General features: G+C 48.9%; 1 protein-coding gene across 2 annotated transcripts in view; it reads right to left on the bottom strand.

Moving 5' to 3' along the window:
- Positions 1-393: 393 nt before the first annotated feature.
- Positions 394-18,704, bottom strand: part of TTLL4 (tubulin tyrosine ligase like 4) — a 35,702-nt gene continuing 17,391 nt past the window's right edge. The window contains exons 2-19 of one of the 2 annotated variants that reach the window (XM_067026885.1): positions 16,635-18,219; positions 15,637-15,746; positions 15,217-15,280; positions 10,522-10,643; positions 9,966-10,076; positions 9,528-9,604; positions 8,629-8,820; positions 8,446-8,528; positions 8,085-8,213; positions 6,587-6,709; positions 6,186-6,284; positions 5,493-5,627; positions 4,942-5,079; positions 3,583-3,685; positions 2,748-2,958; positions 2,537-2,607; positions 2,047-2,132; positions 394-1,710 (exon numbers count right to left, since the gene is read on the bottom strand). In XM_067026885.1, coding sequence (XP_066882986.1) covers positions 1,452-1,710; positions 2,047-2,132; positions 2,537-2,607; positions 2,748-2,958; positions 3,583-3,685; positions 4,942-5,079; positions 5,493-5,627; positions 6,186-6,284; positions 6,587-6,709; positions 8,085-8,213; positions 8,446-8,528; positions 8,629-8,820; positions 9,528-9,604; positions 9,966-10,076; positions 10,522-10,643; positions 15,217-15,280; positions 15,637-15,746; positions 16,635-18,121 — 3,600 coding nt within the window. In that variant the 5' untranslated portion in view covers positions 18,122-18,219 and the 3' untranslated portion in view covers positions 394-1,451. The remainder of the gene's footprint in view (positions 1,711-2,046; positions 2,133-2,536; positions 2,608-2,747; positions 2,959-3,582; positions 3,686-4,941; positions 5,080-5,492; positions 5,628-6,185; positions 6,285-6,586; positions 6,710-8,084; positions 8,214-8,445; positions 8,529-8,628; positions 8,821-9,527; positions 9,605-9,965; positions 10,077-10,521; positions 10,644-15,216; positions 15,281-15,636; positions 15,747-16,634; positions 18,220-18,704) is intronic. The other variant, XM_067026886.1, reaches the window with a different exon arrangement.

Here is an 18,704-nt window from a genome sequence, read left to right as displayed (position 1 = left end):
TCCCAACTCACCACAGAACTCCTGGAGCCACGAAGCAGGATACCTCTCCCAAGCTCAAGAATGAAAGCAGAGAAAGCCTGGGGTCAGACCGTGAGCAGAGCATCCTGCCTGATGTGCCAAAAGGAAAACCTGGGTAACTGAGTCAAGGGGTCAGTTGGCTTCTTGTTGGGCCCCACTGATAGAAAAATGAAATGAAGTAAAGGGATTGTAGGGCTGGGGAGGGGGCGAGCAGCAACCAGGAAGTGCCAGGTTAAGGAGGAGCATCGTTCAAGTGAAAACAACCTTTCTGATCCAAACCCTCCAACCTTGGCTTCCCCCTGGGCCCGGGAGAGAGAGAGGCAGAGCTTCTGGTTTAGGTGTTGTTTGTGTCCTGTGAGACCTCTGTACGTACAGTTCACGTGGTCATCATTTATTGAACACTCACTGTTTACTGAGTCTTGGGGAGGGAGATCCAGTTCAGAGTACAAGGTTTAGTCAGGAGCCTGACTGGAAGCCCATCCTACAATGGTGGCTGCTCCTGAAACCCGCCCTCCAGGCCACCAGAGTCTGCATGCCCTAGCGACCTGTGAGCCAGACCCCGAACACCAGAGAGAGTGAAGGGGGAACCACAGCTCCTTCCACCCTCCCCTTGGATTGCGTCCTTTGATATATGGACCCAGACAGGCAACAGCAAGTGGGATTATACGGGCTCCTTTACTGCAGCCATGGGAAATTCACAAAGCTCATAAAACCTCTCACCTCACAGGAAGACAAGAGCTGAAGGGGTAACATCCATGAGAGAGAAGTCTAGAAGGTTGAACAAGTAGTGATGTGAGGTCAGAAGAGGAAGACCTAGGGCTACTGGCTGGGTGGGTATATGAAAGGAGAAATGGTCTGGAGGTGGGGATGCCCGCAAGACTAGGACAATAGGAAATGGGTTCAGCATATCATGGCCTCTGCCTGCTTATCTACTGAGGAGGTCCGAAGGCTTCTGAAAGTGACTCCTCAGGACAGGAGGTTGGGGAGGCGGGAGGGTGAGACCTGAGGAAACAAGGACCCTCAGAGGAACCTCCTCAATTATATAGAGAGCAAGGGACTTCAGGCCCGAATATGTTCAGTATGTTTTCTCCTCTTGAGCCATAACTCAGTCACCGCACCAAGGCCTAAAACAAACCACACATGGCTCTCTAAAAGTAGAAACCATACCCTGCTTTATAAGGCTGAGTGGCCATCACTGGCTTCTCCGCTGAGATATGAAGTGCCAGCCAGTGAACCTTCCTCACCTTGTCCCCCTCACCACCACCCCTCCAGTCCGCCAGACACCCCCCTCTACAACTCAACCACTTCAAAAAATACTCTGGGGGCGGGGCGAGGTGGAGGGGTGGGAGCTCAGGCTGGCCGGCTGGCCGGCCGGTTCCCATGAGGTAGCTAACACTGGTGCGCCTGGGCAGGGGCTGGTGGAGACAGGTCCATCACAGGCTCACGGCAGCCAGGAGGGAGTCATCAGCTGACTGGGAGGTGGGGGAGGCAGAAAGCCTTGAAGTCTGCCCAGAGTACTTGATCAAGGGTAACGTCTGGGTGGAGAGGCTGGGCTCTTTGCTGGTGTCCTCACTGTCCTTTGAGGAACTGGGTTTCCTGGGGAAAGGGGAAAGGCCAGCGTGGGTCTTCGTGGGCTTGGGCATGGTTCCATCTTCAGAGAGTGGTATGCTTCCCTTGGAGGAGCCATGTTTTCTGAAGGGAACAGAGGGAGGAAGAAATGGCCGAGACATTGTGTAGCTGAGACTTTAACCCATGATCTGCTACCTTCAGAGTCTAGAGCAGGCATTCACCGTATTCATTTCAGTATGGCTGAAAGTTGCTGCTTTTGCGGATGAGTCTGTGCTCCAGCTCAGCTTTACTAGGCATACCAAGAGCCACCAGGAAGAAGATACTGTGGCTGCATACTGTGATAGTCCCACCAACCCCCAACTGGAGAACGCTGATCTCATCATACTCTGGGAAGAGAGGGAGGAAGAAAATTCCCCAAATTCACACTCAACACCCTTCCCTTGCCCAGGCAGCACTCACCCCAGCTTGCCAGTCTCTGATTTGGAGAAATCATTGAGTGTCACATCACCCTTTGGGACAGTCAGAATTGATGTCGGGAGAGTCCACTAAAAGCAAAGGAAGCAATGAGGCCAAAGGGCAAGGTAGAGGTCAGGGGAGAGTGTCTGGGTCTTAGGACTCTTTCCCATCTCTACCTCTGAGTCATCAAAGGGCTCTTCCCTTTCCTACCCTGCAGGAATGGGCCCATATGGGGAGAATTCTTGGTCCTCTCTTGATTCAGATAAGAAGTTGAGTCTACAAAGCACCTTATCCTTGAAAGAAAGGCATCCAGGGAATCCTGGAGGCAATTATTCCCTTGAAAGGGAAGGGTCCTGAGACACAGAGACCTGCAGAACCTTGGGAAGAAGTGAGAGGGTCCGGACCTACACCCAAGCCATGCTGCACTCTTCAGGTGGAAGAGGGAGGGGCCTGAGGTAGGACTGTCCCCCTTCACCCCAATGGCACTACTCACCACTGGAGCAGAATCAGAGATGGCTCCTGTGTGGAACCCTTTGTAGCACCAACTCCGAAGCAGATCTACCCCTAGGACAAGATTAACAAGGGTGGGACTTAAGAGGGTGGAATCAACAGGCCTATTCTTCTTGCCACAGAGGCCCACTTCTTGGTCTATTGGGATTTAATCTCTCATTAAACATGGCATATGGGCAGGGAGGACACATCACCTTTGAGCTTGTTGCCATGGTACTTCTGTTCCCACTGGGTGGTGAGAATGTTGAAATATCGTGGCTGCTCAAAAAAGCGGAGATAGCGAGAAGAGATTCGAGAAGGAAAAATTCGTTCAAATTGACCACGGCGAGAAAACTCATCCTCCATCTCAACCAGAACACGAACATCATCTGGCGTCAGGACATCCAGCACAGATGAATAGAAGTCCTGTGGCCCAAGGAACAGGGGGGAAAAGGGTATGACAAAGAGTGTAAGCCAGAGGCAGAGAATCAAAAAGCTGGGGGATGGGGAGTACAGCTCTGGAGTCCTAAGGCTCCAGGACCAAAGGACCACGAAAGCAGTCTGGTGGGCCCACTATGGACCTCATCTATTCCCAAGTCTGCTGAGCTTATTCGGGGCATGAAGAGACTCTTGGCTGGGGTGAGGGGAGACAGGGGGCACAGAGGTTAAGTGATTTGTTGGATGAAGTCAAGATCAGAATCCAGATTTGGCCACAGCCTTGTGTCTGCCACACTTCCATCTGACTCCCTCATCTGCTCTGAGAAAGTCAAGCTTTCCAGGAACTCACTGCCCCTCAGGAAAAGAAACTCAAAGGGTCTATAGCTCTACAAGAAGGGTGGGCTGGTACAGCACTTTGCTAAGAGCAGTGGTTGTTGAACACGTGATAAGGGCCATCAACTCTCTGGAATGACGTACATTCCAACAAATCCCTGCACACCAGGGGATGTAGGAAACCCTGCCCTAGAGGGAAGAAAAACTGCTTGCCTTGGGGCTCCACAGGTTTGACCTGGGAAGCTTTCTGCCAGCACTGGGGTGAAGGCAATTTCCTACCTGATCAGGAATTTTCTGGGTCAGGTAATAGGCTTTCTTCATCTTCTGTGCAGTGAAGTACTCCGGGGCCATTCGACATCTGTCCCTTGGGGAGCTGGGCAGGCTAAGGCAGAGGGTGGAAAGGGGGAAAAGGGTAAGGTCAGCAGCTTCACACCCTGAGGACATGTAGAGAGAGGGTCCAGCCCAGGAAGACACACTTCTCAAGAGAAGACAAAGAAGGATGGACAGAAGTTCGTTACGTGAGTAAATCATACTGCAGTGCGCTGCATTCCAGTAGCCTGAGACTCAAAGATGAAGTACCATGTAAGAACTAAAAGAGTACAAAGCACCCTCTTTAAGTTGTATTTAAATGATAAAAAAGGAGGACCGTGGAACAATCACTGTATATATTTCAGTTTAATTTAATTTAGTGAACACTTACTATAATAAATATCCAGCTTGGCCTTACTGGCTATGTGATCCTGGACAAATTCCCTGACCTCCCTGCACCTCAGTTTCATCATCCACATTACAACAATTACTGCTGAGAGAGACACAAAGATGGTCTCCAAGAACCTCACAGGATGGCATGTGTCAAATATAAGTCTACAAGGTACAGTGGGGAAAGCAAGTTTTGTTACCAAAAACTTGAGCTCCTTTCCTCAAGAGTGGTTCTGAGTGCTTTGGGGGTGTGGAGGGGAGAGCCCACATTGAGCTGGTTTCATGAAGGTGCTGCCTTCAGCTAGGCTTTGATGGATGGGTGAGGTTGAAACAGGGAGGTCTTGCTGAGTGGAAGGAGGAAGAAACCCCATGAGCAGAGGAGGGGACACCATAGCGGAACAATGAGAAGCAGTGAACATTTCAGAGAGGAGACTAGACTAACTGATCCTTAAGGATTCTTCCAACCTTGAGGTTCTATGAGCATTCCAGTTTGTCAGAGCGCAGGAGCTGGGAAGAGGAATAAGGAAGGGGTGCCTGGGAAAAAGAGGCTGGGGCCTTGAACGTCTGCTTGAGGAGTTTTTTTTTTTTTGGCTGTGCCACGCGGCTGGTGGGATTGTAGTTCCCCGACCGGGGACTGAACCCAGGCCCTCAGCGGTGAAAGCGTGGAGTCTTAACCACTAGACTGCCAGGGAATCCCCTGCTTGAGGAATTTAAAGCTGATCCCCCAGGCTCTGTGGGGATTCCTGGGCAGGGGAGCAATTAAGCAAACAGGCTTTTAGGGGGCACTGACATGGCAGTGGTGTGTGAGTAGATTGCAGGGTCAGACGGAGCAGCAAGGGAGACCAAGCAGGAGGGAGCGCCCAGACACCACCCCTTGCCAGAGTCTCTATGGGGCTGCTCGTGCTGCCAGCCGAGCTGCAGCCAAGCAAGGAGGCTGACCTGGTGGTGGAGCTGCTGGAGCTGCTGGAGCTGGAAGCGATATCCTCTGCGCTGGGCAGAACAAAGCCCGCCAGGTTCAGAAGGTCACGGATCATCTGGCCTTTGATGCTGATGTCCAGCGGAGAGTTGGAGTGGAGGCTTCAGGGAAAGGATCCAAAGAGTGGTAAAAGCAGATGCCAAAACTGTTTCCAGTCACAAGTCCCAGTCAATGCCAGCCCTGTTTACATCCAAACTCATGAGCACCATCACGGGGGTCTTCTTGCTCCACGGATAGTGAATAACCTCACACAGGGTGGTTCCTGCCCATGACCTTGCTAGGGAAAAGCATGCAGTAGCCATCAAGTCTAAAAGAGTAACTTTTAACAATCTGTCTCCAATGTCAGAGAATCTTGAGATAATGGCAAAGAATAAGGGAATGTGTAAACAGACCATGAAGGGAAAACACATATTCTAGTGAAGGAAAGGTTATCCCGAAGTCACCAATACTGGAGCAGAACAGGATCATGAGGACACAGAAAGGCTTCTACTGTGAGTGCCCTGAGAATACCTACCTTGGGGAGATGTTGACTTCCAGGACCCAGGGCTTGAGGTTCTCATCCAGCATGATGTCGAAACCGAAGAGCTCGTGGCAGCTGTAGGGCCGCCGCACGTACATCTTCAGCAGGCTGGTCACATAGGGTTCTGACCTGGTCACAGGGAGGAGAAAGTATTCAGCTCAGCTCCTCCCAAAGGCTCTACCTAGAGCTGCCCTGCCAATGGAGTGGCTCAGAGATGGGAGAACAGAAGCAACCCAGGAAAAGAAGCTCTTAAGAGATGTCTGTGGGCTTCCCTGGTGGCGCAGTGGTTGAGAGTTCGCCTGCCAATGCAGGGGACGCGTGTTCGTGCCCCGGTCCGGGAAGATCCCACATGCGGGGGAGTGGCTGGGCCCCTGAGCCATGGCCGCCGAGCCTGGGCGTCCGGAGCCTGTGCTCCGCAACGGGAGAGGCCACAATGGTGAGAGGCCCGCGTACCACAACAACAACAACAACAACAAAAAAAAGAGATGTCTGTGATGTGGAGCCAGCTTCTGGGGATGAAGTTCAGTAGAAGAGCAGAATTTAAGTCTATCCATTCCTTCCTAAACCCTGTCCTCAGAAATGGAAACACAGCATGGTCAAAAGTGTGGAGCACAGCAGGTTGGAGGCCCACAAGAAAAGCGTGGGTTCAGTGGCAGGCCCCACACCCAGGGTGGCAGTGTGACTCACGAGATGATCGTTTTGACAACAACGTCCTTTATCTTCTCCCAGATGGCATCACTGTTGACTCCCTTCTGGCTCAGGTAGCTCCATAAAGCCTTCAGTGCCCTGGAAGGCAGGAGAGGAGGAGGGAGAATTTAGGGTTGTATTCTATGAATGAGCGATGAAAAAAAGAGAAGGAAAAAGGAATGAGAGGCCCAAAGGTATCTTCTTCATATATCTTCTTTTGATGTTTTGAATTAAGACAGAAATGAGTTAGATGCAAACAGACCAATTCTGAATTGCCAAGTGTTTATATAATCTCTGGGTCTTATATTAATCCTCCACTCACCAGCCCCCCAAAACCTCCCCAAACCCCAGAACCCTGTGCTCCTCTAGACCTCCACTTGATGGGGACACTGTCTGGGTACCATTTGTGGCCCTGGCAGGCCGTTTCATCTTCATTGGCCTGATACTCGGCATTCTTTTTATTGACACTGTAGTTAGTCAGGTGCATGAACTTGTTGCCAAGGCTCTTCATGGAAGGGGAATACCTGGAAGTGAGAGGAAAGGCAGAGGTGAGATGGTGAGATGGCAGATGGATAACGGTCCAAACATTTCCCCACATCCCGAGGAGGCAAAGGACACGTGGACAGATCTTTTCAGATGCACAAAGGTCTGAGAAGTACACCTACTGGTAAGGTTTCCAAAACACCACAGATAAACTCATCTTCCAATTTATCCCACCTCAGTCCTGCAGGAAGACACTCCCTATTCAGTGAAGCAGAGGACCTCCTTATTTCCCCTTCCACATATAACTGTGATTTATAATAACAAATATACATATTGGTCTCTGCCCCCAGCCCCTGACACAGAGCTCCTAAAACCTTTGTAAATTCCTTAGTGGTAAGAATACAAGGAAAATCTTTGTTCTCAGATTTGGTCTTTGACCCCAGTTCCTGACACAGAGCTCCTGAAATTCTTATAATTTCCTGGGTGATAGGAGCGTCTTTTGTTCTAATGAGGTGACATTGGTTAAGATCCTGGATGGCTCCTGGATGAGTCACTGGAAAGACCAAGCCAAGGTTAGACAGTTGGAAGTTTCAACTCCCCCCACTCAACTCCCAATCTCTTTAAAAGGGAGAAGGGCTGAAAATGGAGTTAATGATCGATCATGCCTAAGTGATGAAGCCTCCATAAAAATCCCCAAAATATGAGGTTCAGAGAGCTTCCGGGTGGGTAAACCTCTGGAGGTGTTGCGAGAGCAGCCAGCCCAGAGAGAGCATAGACGCACCATGCTTCTTCCTACATACCTTGCCCTGTGCATCTCTTCCATCTGGCTGTTCTTCTGTACCCTTCATCACATCCATCTTTCATAAATCAGTAAACATAAGTAAACAGTTTTCCTGAGTTGAGTGAGCTGCTCTAGCAAATTAATCAAATTGATACCCCTCAGCCCCGGCCCCAAGGAGGGGGTCATGGGAACCTCTGATTTATAGCCAGTTGGTCAGAAACACATGCGGCACCCTGCACTTGCAACTGGCATCTGAGGTGGTGCAGGGAGGGGCAGCCTGATGAGACTGAGCCCTTAACTTGTGGGATCTGATGCTATCTCCAGGTAGATAGTGTCAGAATTGAGTTCAATTGACACTCACCTGGTGTTGGGTAGAACTGCTTCGTGTGCGGGAAAAAACCCCACACATTTGGTGCCCAGAAGTGTCAGAAGTGAAGTGTTTGATGTAAAAGTAAAGGAGACACACAGGAGAAAAGGAAGACTAGGTTTTCCCAAAGACACCCTACCTTCTCCTTTGCAAACAAAAACTACCAAAATATTGGTTATTTTCCTGTTTGGTGTCCTCTGGCTTCCCTCCCTGGAAGGAAAGCAAATCCCCAAAGCTGTCAGGATGAGGCCTCACCACTACCACATACTTGCAACTGGCAAAGCGGACGAGTCCATCTGAAAAGAGGTAAATCCGTAGAGGATCATAGGAGGTGACGTAAACATAGATTCGCAGATCGAACTTGCTGCCGCTGATGAGGTAGGGTTTGTGGAGATACCTACACAGGGAAAGGCCAGCTTCAGGGACAGGAAAGATGAGATAGGGCTTGGTAGGTAACTGAGCCATGGCAAAAGCCAGCTAACAGTCCCCAGGACAAAGACCTTTAAACAGCTAGCTGAGGAAGTTTTTTGGCTGGGAGGACAAAGGACAAAAGAACATCATGAAAAGGGAACCTCCAGGCTGAGAAGATGGGCAACGGGGAGCAGGATCTGAGCTGGAGACTGGCTCACCTCTGTACTAGAAGGGGCCTTCGCTTGGGGAGCTGACTCCACTTGTGAATGACCTGGATGCCAATGCCTCGAGCAGATGCTGGCTAGAAGTCAAAGGGAGAGGAGGGGAGCTGTTTACCTGGCCAGACACTCCGCTGTTCCCACTCTCAGGCCCTGGTCTACCACCTGCCGTGATCCACTCACTGGTTTAACAATCCACTTTTGGCGGCTGCTGCTCTCCCAGGCTTTGCGCAGAAGCTTGGCATCCTGGGGCAGGATGAAGGACTGGGGGAAGAAACTGAACTCCTTCTTGCCAAACCGGCTCTGCATGCGGGACAGGTTCCGCCACAATCGGTCCTTTCGTCCAATCTGGAATGAACCTGGGAAGTGATTTAGCTACAGAAGGGACAAAGGGTGAGAGTAGGGGGAGAGAGAGTCCAGGTGAGACCACAAGGAAGACAGCAAGATTCAATACACCATTTCAACATTCAGAGCTCCGGTTCCGTCTGATTATCACCATCTAAAGGTCCTTAAGTATTCAGCTGCTGAGCATTCACCAAAAAATGATTAAAACACAAACACAACAAAAGGGGGTGCCCTTTAGGAGTCAACAGTTCACGACATAAAACAGTAACTAAGACAGACATAATATCACCTTAAGAGCAAAGAAAAAGCTGTTAAGTCTTTTTCCATGCCTGTAGGACAAAGACAGGAAAGTACCTGGCTTTCCTGGGGAAAAGGGACTATTCATTCCATCATGAGACCAAAGTCCTCTTTACACATATTCAGCTTGGAGGAATGGAGGCAATGTGCAGCGGTCACAGGAGAAACATAATAAACTGAAAACTGACACTGCATCTCAAGACACTAGAGGAAAAAGTGTCTTTTAGAGGCTGCAACTGTCTAAGACACTGCAGCTGAACTACTAGACATGTGTGAACTGCTGGGGGCTCACCCCGCACCTGCCTCCTACTCTTCCTCCACTCCCCTATGAACCCTCCTGACTTCTCCATGGTCATCCTCCTCTTCCCCCACTTCCAATACCAGCCTCCTCCTGCCCAGTCCAGAGTCCAGGGGAAGAGTGGCTCAGAAAGGGCCCCTACCTTCTGATGCTCCTGAATGGATCGGAAACTAGGAGACTTCATGTGGTGACCCCAGCAGCCCAGCCAGTCATCATTCCCTACAGAAGGCACATCAGGAAGTCAGTCCTGCTGGCAGCTTGGTCCCTGGGACAGAGAGAGGCTCAGAGGCCCCAGGAATACCACCGGGCCTGGGCATAGCTCCCAGCCCCGGTTTTCTCAGAGTTGCCATGGAGCTGTCCTACATGAGGCCCTGGGGTCAGGACTAGAACAATGGGCCTCTGTCTTCCAATTTTGAGGAACAGACTCCAGCCCACAGGGATTTCAGACCTATGTCCTCCTATGAAGTTGGAAACTTCAGGACAGGGTCCCCACATAACAGGAGATATCTAGGGCTCCGTTCCTGCCCAAAGCCCATCTGTTGGGGCAGAGGACAGGCTCGAAGTAAGGCAAGTGACTCACTCTTGCTGATTTTGAAGTGGGACCGTCCAATGGTCTGCTTGACAATGTTGGGGGTCACTGTGCTCATCTTCCACCGGAGCAGCTTCCTCTGCTCCCAGGGAAGTTTCTCCACTGGGGGAAAGCGGGGAGGTTGGGGGAGAGTGTGGAGAAGAGCAGGAAAGTCATGGTGAGAAGAGGTAAAAGATGGCACTGTTGCTCAGCTTTCCCTGGGTAGGCAAGGCACTAAGTATTGCTCCATACCAGAGTTTGAAAGGAGCACACTTTGGGGAAGAAAGGAGGCTGCACAGGTATGAGGAAAACAGAGAGGAGAGGCGGTTGAAAGGGGAAAGATGCAAGGTTAGAGGGCAAGAATGATCATGAAATTATGGGGCTGAGAGGGTCAGCCAAAGGATGGACAAGATAAAGATCCCCCCATCAGACTGGTGAACCAGGCGGGGAACGAAACACCGATACAGCCATTCTGGAAAGCCCCTTCCACCCTATTGCCACCCCCTCCCAACTTCGCTAGCATCCTTCTCCTGGGGGTTCTTCTGGGCTGACACTTGGCCAGGTTTACCTCTCTCATCCAGAGTGCCAAAATAGATGGTAGGGGGCACGTTGGGAAAGAGACTGTAGATGAGGGCTGGTCGGACAACTTTCTCATTGGAAAGGGGTTTGGTCAGAATCTCCATACAGTTCCTAAGATGAAAAACAGAAATGTGGTAGAGAAAGGGAAAGCCACAGCTCTGAGTGCTGTTACTATTACATATTTCTTTCAGGGTGCTATCTTACACTTTGATTCTACAAAAAGAAGTGCTCAATAATTATTTTGCAAATATTAATCCATAAGGTGCTACAGCTAACCTATACAGTCACACCATTAAAAATCACCTAGGGCTTCCCTGGTGGCGCAGTGGTTGAGAATCCGCCTGCCGATGCAGGGGACACGGGTTCGTGCCCCGGTCCGGGAAGATCCCACATACCGCGGAGCAGCTGGGCCCGTGAGCCATGGCCGCTGGGCCTGCGCGTCCGGAGCCTGTGCTCCGCAACGGGAGGGGCCACAACAGTGAGAGGCCCGCGTACCACAAAAAAAAAAAAAAAAAAAAAAAAAATCACCTAAAGAGGACTTCCCTGGTGGTGCAGTGGTTAAGAGTCTGCCTGCCGATGCAGGGGACACAGGTTCATGCCCTGGTCCAGGAAGATCCCACATGTCGTGGAGCGGCTGGGCCCGTGAGCCATGGCCGCTGAGCCTGTGCGTCCGTATCCTGCGTGTCCGGAGCCTGTGCTCCACAACGGGAGAGGCCACAACAGTGAGAGGCCCGCGTACAGCAAAAAAAAAAAAAAAAAAAAAAAAAAAAAAAAATCACCTGAAGACAAAGTTTTCCAATACTTCTTTCTATGAGACAACTCCAAAATTTCCTGTGACAAGCCACAGGCTGAGGAGGTTCCTGAAAAGAGTGGTTCTGAGAGCAGGTAATGAGTTTGAGTGGATACTAGTAGAGGAATATACTACACTAAGACTAAGAGAAATAACAAGGAGAGAAAACGAATGATATGGGTAACTAAAAAGGAGGAAAAGCAGAAAAGGTAGAAAAGAACTAAGAAGAGATATAGAGATTTTTAAAAAGAAAAGGGGGGAAAAGGCAACAGAAAGAAAAGAAGTAGTGCTACTCCTAAATCATTTTACATTTATCTGAAAATATATGGATGATTAATGCTCTTCTCTGTTTTGAAAATGATTCGTTAACATCAGATTTTTACATAACAACGTGGTAACACATGTCTGGGAATCTGCGGCAGTGGGCCATGGGGTCCCTACTGTTATTCCAACAATGTCTTGGCCAAGGCTAGCTCAAGGAGTCTCAAAATAGTGAAAACCTCAACTATCTATTGACAGACCCAGACCATTTCTTCAAACAGCATTGAAAGTGGAGAGAGTAGTTATTACTCTCTATACTGAGCTATATGATCCACAAATTTTTTTTTTTTTTTTTGGAGAATAGTTGATTTACAATGTTGTGCTAATTTCTGCTGTATAGCAAAGTGAATCAGTTATACATATACATGTATCCACTCTTTTTTAGATTATTTTCCCATATAGTTCATTACAGAGTATTGAGAAGAGTTCCTTGTGCTATACAGTAGGTCCTTATTAGTTATCTATTTTATATACAGTAGTGTGTATATGTCAAAACCTGGTTGGAAGAGAATTTGCTATATGAAACAATTAACAATATTTTGGTTTATTTATTTATTTATTTTTTGGCTGTGTTGGGTCTTCGTTTCTGTGCGAGGGCTTTCTCTAGTTGCGGCAAGCGGGGGCCACTCTTCATCGCCGTGCATGGGCCTCTCACTATCATAGCCTCTCTTGTTGCGGAGCACAGGCTCCAGACGCGCAGGCTCAGTAGTTGTGGCTCACGGGCCTAGTTGCTCCGCGGCTTGTGGGATCTTCCTGGACCAGGGCTCGAACCCATGTCCCCTGCATTGGCAGGCAGATTCGCAACCACTGCGCCACCAGGGAAGCCCCACAAATATTTTTTAAGATTAATTTTTAGCTTATAAAGAGCCACTCTACTTGTTATTTTGCAGCACAACAGAAATAGGCACTGTATGTAAAACACTTCAGTGTTTCAAACCTTAGAGATTTTTAGTGCATTTTATTGGGTCAAGTTAAATACTAATTCCTAATTAAATAAATCCAATTAATTCAACTCTATTCCTCATTTCCAAAATATTTTACTTTAAAGGCTTTTCATTTACTGAGTATCAGAATTTAAGATGGTTGAAAATCAAGAAGAATGAGTTAATGTTTAAAAACAAAGACAAGACAGGAATGCAAAATGGTACAGCCACTCTGGAAAACAGTTTTGGCAGTTTCTTAAAAAACTAAACATGCAGGATTTCCCTGGTGGTCCAGTGGTTAAGACTCTGTGCTCCCACTGCAGGGGGCTCAAGTTCCATGTCTGGTCAGAGAACTAAGATCCCACATGCTGTGTGGTACAGCCAAAAAAGAAAAAAATCAAACAAAAAAAACTAAACATGCAATTACCATAGAACCCAGCAATTACACTCCTGGGCATTTATCTCAGAGAGATGAAGACTTATGTTCACTGAGAAATATGTACACAATTGTTTAGAGCAGCTTTATTCGTAATAGTCAAAAACTGGAAACAAACAAAATATCCTTCAGCAGGTGGCTGGTTAATCAAACTGTGGTCCACTGATACCATGGAACACTACTCAGCAATATAAAGGAATGAACTATGGATACATGCAACAACCTGGATGAATTTGCAAAGAATATGCTGAGTAAAAAAAGCTAATCTCAAAAGGCTATATACGGCTAGCATTCCATTTGTATAACATTCTTTTTTTTTTTTTTTTTTTTTTTTTTTTTTTTTTGTGGTACGTGGGCCTCACTGTTGTGGCCTCTTCCGTTCCGGAGCACAGGCTCCGCGACGCGCAGGCTCCGCGACGCGCAGGCTCAGCGGCCATGGCTCACGGGCCCAGCTGCTCCGCGGCATGTGGGATCTTCCCGGACCGGGGCACGAACCCGTGTCCCCTGCATCGGCAGGCAGACTCTCAACCACTGAGCTACCAGGGAAGCTCCCGAAGTTATTTTTTAAAAGAAAAAAACTTTAATGTTTAGTACTTTGTGAGGGTTCTTTTTCTTTTTTAAAAAATATTTATTTTATTTATTTATTTTTGGCTGCGTTGGGTCCTCATTGCTGCACGCAGGCTTTCTTTAGATGCGGAGAGCGGGGGCTACTCTTCATTGAGGTGCATGGCCTTCTCATTGTGGTGGCTTCTCTTGTTGTGGAGCACGGGCTCTAGGGCGCACGGGCTTCAGTAGTTACAGCATGTGGGCTCAGTAGTTGTGGCCTAGTTGCTCTGCGGCATGTGGGATCTTCCCGGACCAGGGCTCAAACCCGCATCCCCTGCACTGGCAGGCGGACTCTTAACCACTGTGCCACCAGGGAAGCCCATGAGGGTTCTTTTTTTAAAAAATTTTTCCAGGATTATATGTTATTACATCTATAATTTGTTATTTCATTTATTTTGGAACATTTACTTTTTAAAAAATTAATTAATTTATTTATTTATGGCTGTGTTGGGTCTTCATTTCTGTGCGAGGGCTCTCTCCAGGTGCGGCAAGCGGGGGCCACTCCTCATCATGGTGCGCGGGCCTCTCTCTATCGTGGCCTCTCTTATTGCGGAGCACAGGCTCCAGACACGCAGGCTCAGTAATTGTGGCTCACAGGCCCAGTTGCTCCGCGGCATGTGGGATGCCCCCAGACCAGGGCTCTACCCCATGCCCACCGCATCGGCAGGCAGACTCTCAAACCACTGCGCCACCAGGGAAGCCCGAGGGTTCTTTTTAATATCTAATAAAAATTAATGAAGACAGAGCTTCATATTGAGACAAGGTTGGAAGTGATGAGGGAAACAAGGAAGATTACATTGAAGAATGTTAACTTTCTACCCAGAAAGGTGATCTGTATGATCCTTAAGCAAGTTCTAAAACTCTTTAGCACAATGACATGTCCTCATTTATAGTAATTTCCTCTTAGTCCTGCATTCCTTCCTCTCCCTGGCCTCCCCATCTCAGTTATACAGCATTCTACAACTATCTGTTCTACAAAAGAAGGGTTTACATTAAGAGACTGACTTGTTGGTTCCCTAGTTAGAGATGGGTATCACTCAGATTCCACAAAGGGCAGTCAACAAAATAATCTAGATTAAAGCCAGCGAATTTTAAATTCAATTTATTACTAAGGTCAACATCAGTCTTATAAAACGAACCTCTGAAGGGAGCAGAAGAGCATTGCAGAAAGCTCCAATTAGCAGTATATCTATCTCAGAACTGTTTCTGCCTGTGGGACACACTCATAATGCAAGGTGGCAATTACCCTCAAGTGGGTAGCCTAACTAAGAATCTACCTCAAACAATATGGGTCTTCATTAATTAGTTATTAATTTTCTAAATACTTGTTGAGGTTATTTGCTTTTTACTTGAACAATTTCTTGAAGCCTAAAGACCAAACTGCAGCCTAAGAAACTTGGTACTGTTTTTAAGCCCAACTGATAAAATATGCTTCTGTTCCCTTCCACTGTTTCCTGTTTGAAAACTAAAGTCCTAATGTAAAAATTTGGTAAAGATGAGTTAGGGTTAACAGGGCCATTAATTAATGACTTAGGTGATTAATCTCTTTATAATCTTAAAGAGATGGAAAATGGGCCTCTACCAACGATCTACACAGCCAGCACTCACCGAGAGATCACTGCTACTGACTCGCTGGGGGAAACAGCACTGCATGAGGAGCACTCTGAGTCTCCTGGGGGTGAAAAGCAGAGAAGTCCCAGCTAGGAGAGGCTGCCACACAAAGTCACCAAGCCCAGGCAGCTCTTCCTCGGACGTCTTGGCTCAGCCTTCTTACAGAGCCACAAGCACCCACTGCTGCCTTGCATGGCCTCCCCGAAGCTCGACAGCAGCAGGGAGAAGGCAAGACTCGGGGGATGGGGGACTAGAGAGCAAGTCCCCCAAAAGCCACTACCACCCTTAGACCCCCAAGGCGAATGATGAATGTAGGTGACAAAGTGAGTTAAGGATCTGGTACACAATTGTTAGTCCCCTTCCCTAGCGGTGGTGACCCATGCCCAGTTGGGGGTGAGAGAGGGGTCCCCTACTCACCCTCCTCCTCTTCATTCTCATCATGGTTGCAGCAGTCTTCCAAACCATCTATTAGCTCTTCTTCCAGATCTTCAGCTTCAACCTGGTCTAGCTGGAGGTCAGTAGCTGAACTATAAGAAAGAATCATGCCCCCGGCCCAGCCAACTCCATAAGAGCGGTCACAGTTGGATTCTCATTCCTTCATCATCTCCTAATGTTTGTCTCTTCCCCAGTCACCAATCTGCTGGCCCTTGCCTGGGCCTTACAACTCATTCCTCTTGTCCTCAGAGCTTAGGTCTAGTCATCCTACATCCTACATCCCCTGTTCTGCAGAGAGGCACTATGTCATCCATCTTCTTTGACGTCCTTCATAGCATATAAAAACAAAATTCTGAATACAAAACATCATCAACCAATGTGTGGTAATAGACATCAAAGGTCCCTAGACTTCTCTCTGGGAACTGAGAACAAGGCCTTCGTGGACCACGGTTCCAGAGAAGTAACAAGGCACAAGAGAAGAGGCCAAGTATGTGTATGCCCTAACTCTGAAACGGCTGTCATACCAGGAATGACTGAGAACCTGATTTGGTTTGGAATTCAGTAGAGAAATCACAGTTCCCAACACATGATGTTTGGAATTCTTATTTTTCCCTGGTTATAACCTAAAGCAAGGCTTAGCAAACTCTTCCTCTAAAGGACAAGACAGTTAATATTTTCAGTTTTGTGGGCCATTCAGTGTGTCGCAACTACTCAACCCTACTGTTGTAACAAAAATGCAGCCACAGACAGTAGTAAATGAAGGAGTAAGGCTGCATTTCAATAAAACCTTATTTATAAAAGCAGGCAGAGGGTGGGATTTGGCCTGCAAAGTGTAGCTTGCTGACCTCTGCCCTAAAGTGAAAACCTAAATTCTAGGGCAGTTAAGAAACAAAACCAACCTCCAGAGACAGATGGTCAGTGTCACCAAACATGTATACATGCTACTGCTTTAAATGAACCAAAAACTTTCTCCAACTTACCCAATATCCCTAGCAGGTGAGTCCAGCTTCCTGGCTTCCTTAGGCTCCTCCCTCCCAAGCTTGCCCAGATGGATGGAAGAGAGGTGGGTGGCCACCTCGGCCACACCAAGGGGCTGAGGGGGAGAAGGCAGAGCTGGAGTTTTGTCTTCTCCAAGAGGTGGGGAGTCGATTGCAGATCCACAGGCAGGGCTGCAGCTGAGCCCACTGGTGTGTGAGGCAAGGAGGTGAATGCTGATGTGTTTGGTACAGAAGACTGTACTGTCCAGCTCCATGGTGTCCGAGGCTCCAGGGAGGACCCTACTGTCTGCTCCAGCATTCTCCTGAGGGAGCTGCTGGCCTACCACAGCTGGTTTCCACCACCTGTTCCTGTTGAGGACATCCCACTGCAAGCTGGGGTTCATGAAATAAGACTGTTCAAAATGGTAGCCTTGCCTTGGCTTCTTCTCAAAGCCTCTCGCAGTCAACTTCCTCACAGCCTCAGTGAACAGAACCTCCTTAGTCAGATTCTGGGAAACAGAGTCCCCATCCAGGCCATAGGGATGTGGCTCTGCCCCTGTGGCTAAGTTACTCCAGCTGTAGTGGGGAGAGGCAGCACTGGTGGTGGAAGCGTCTAAGGAACTGGGGGTAGACAGGGTGCTGTGGGAAGGGTCATCATCTAGGACAGTGCCACTGCTCTTGGGCACCTTGTGCTCAACAGGCTGGAGTGCACAGTCTCCAGTGCCCCCTGAATGATGCCAGGAGACAAGCTGGACCTTCGGTGAGGATACTGGCTTCAGGCCTTCTGTGGCCTGCAATAAAGGCACTTTAGTGCTATTTGGCCGCAGGAAGGAGTTGTTATTTAGCATGGGCTTGTAGGAAGAGGAAGAAGAGGAGAGTGGAGACGGGGTCTTCCCTGAGATGGCAGAGGCCAGGCTCTTCCCTGAAGGATCTTCACCAGCCACTCCCAGTGAGAGGTATGGTTCTGTGGATGAGGATGCCATGGGGGAGACCTTGGAAGAAGTGGCCTTATTGGCAGTGAGTCTGACAGGGAGGCTCTTTTGAGGGAGAGAAAAAGGTCTTTTTTCTGACGGGCTTGAACGCAAGCAGAAAGACTCCAGCTGCTGGTATGGTCTGTGGCTGTAGTTGGAGCGGCAGTAGAGCAGGGTGCTGCTGAACAGGTCCGGGAGGGAGTGCAGGTGACAGGAGTTGCTGTGGCTTGCAATGACAGCCGTGCTCCCGGAGTTACATAAAGTGCTGGGGCAAAAGAAGTATGCGGGCTGCGGTGGGACACCCAAGAGGCCTGGGCCCAACCCTGCTGAAAGTGTTCCCACGTGCTTCTTCTCCAGCTTCCAGATTGGCTTCACCTGCTGACGAGCCTGAGCCCAGACTCTGCCCTCAGAGGGTTTCTCTCGTGGCGGGGTAGGCACTGTGCCTGAGGGCCCACCCGGCTTAAAGCTGTTTCCCTGGCGGAGGCCAAGACTGTAGTGCTCTGTTCTTGCTGAGGCCATGAGGAGCCCACATCACGGCCACGCGGCCTCATGGCCCAGCTCAGGTAAGGTGCCTCGTACCTCCACCAGTAGTAGCCGCATCCTTGAGGTCCGGCAGCCTGAAGAGCAGAGAGACAATTGGGAATGTTACAGTCCTAGAAGGACAGACACAATGCTACAGTGGTGCCCAGGCAAGGAAGAGCCCCACCTGAGCACTTCTTGGGCAACCAGTCTTGGTCATCAATTGGGGCCCTGGGAGAAGAACACTAGATCCTTAGGGAGTTTTCAGTGGACCTCCTGCTGCCCTCATGCAACCAAAGCTGGCTCCATCAAGGACTGGGACACTAAGGTGCCACCAGTGTAAGTCTGTTCACATGTTCCCACCCTCTCACTCTGAGAGCTCTTTCCTCTCTCTCCAAAGAAAAAATCACCTTTCTGTCTCATCATCCACAACTTTACACAAGTGGCTTCCTTCCCTCACCTGACACGAGTGTGCCTAGGAATGAGGCAAGTCTGGGTGTGGCAGAGAAACCAGCTAATACCTTCCTCCTCATCAACCAATTCTGAATGGTCAAAGATCATTTGAGAAGCTTATTTTACATCT

This window comes from Kogia breviceps, chromosome 2 (genome assembly GCF_026419965.1).
Source record: "Kogia breviceps isolate mKogBre1 chromosome 2, mKogBre1 haplotype 1, whole genome shotgun sequence".
NCBI classification, from domain to species: Eukaryota; Metazoa; Chordata; class Mammalia; order Artiodactyla; family Physeteridae; genus Kogia; species Kogia breviceps.
Note: the sequence above shows the minus strand (reverse complement) of the source record. Positions and strands in the feature narration are given on the sequence as shown.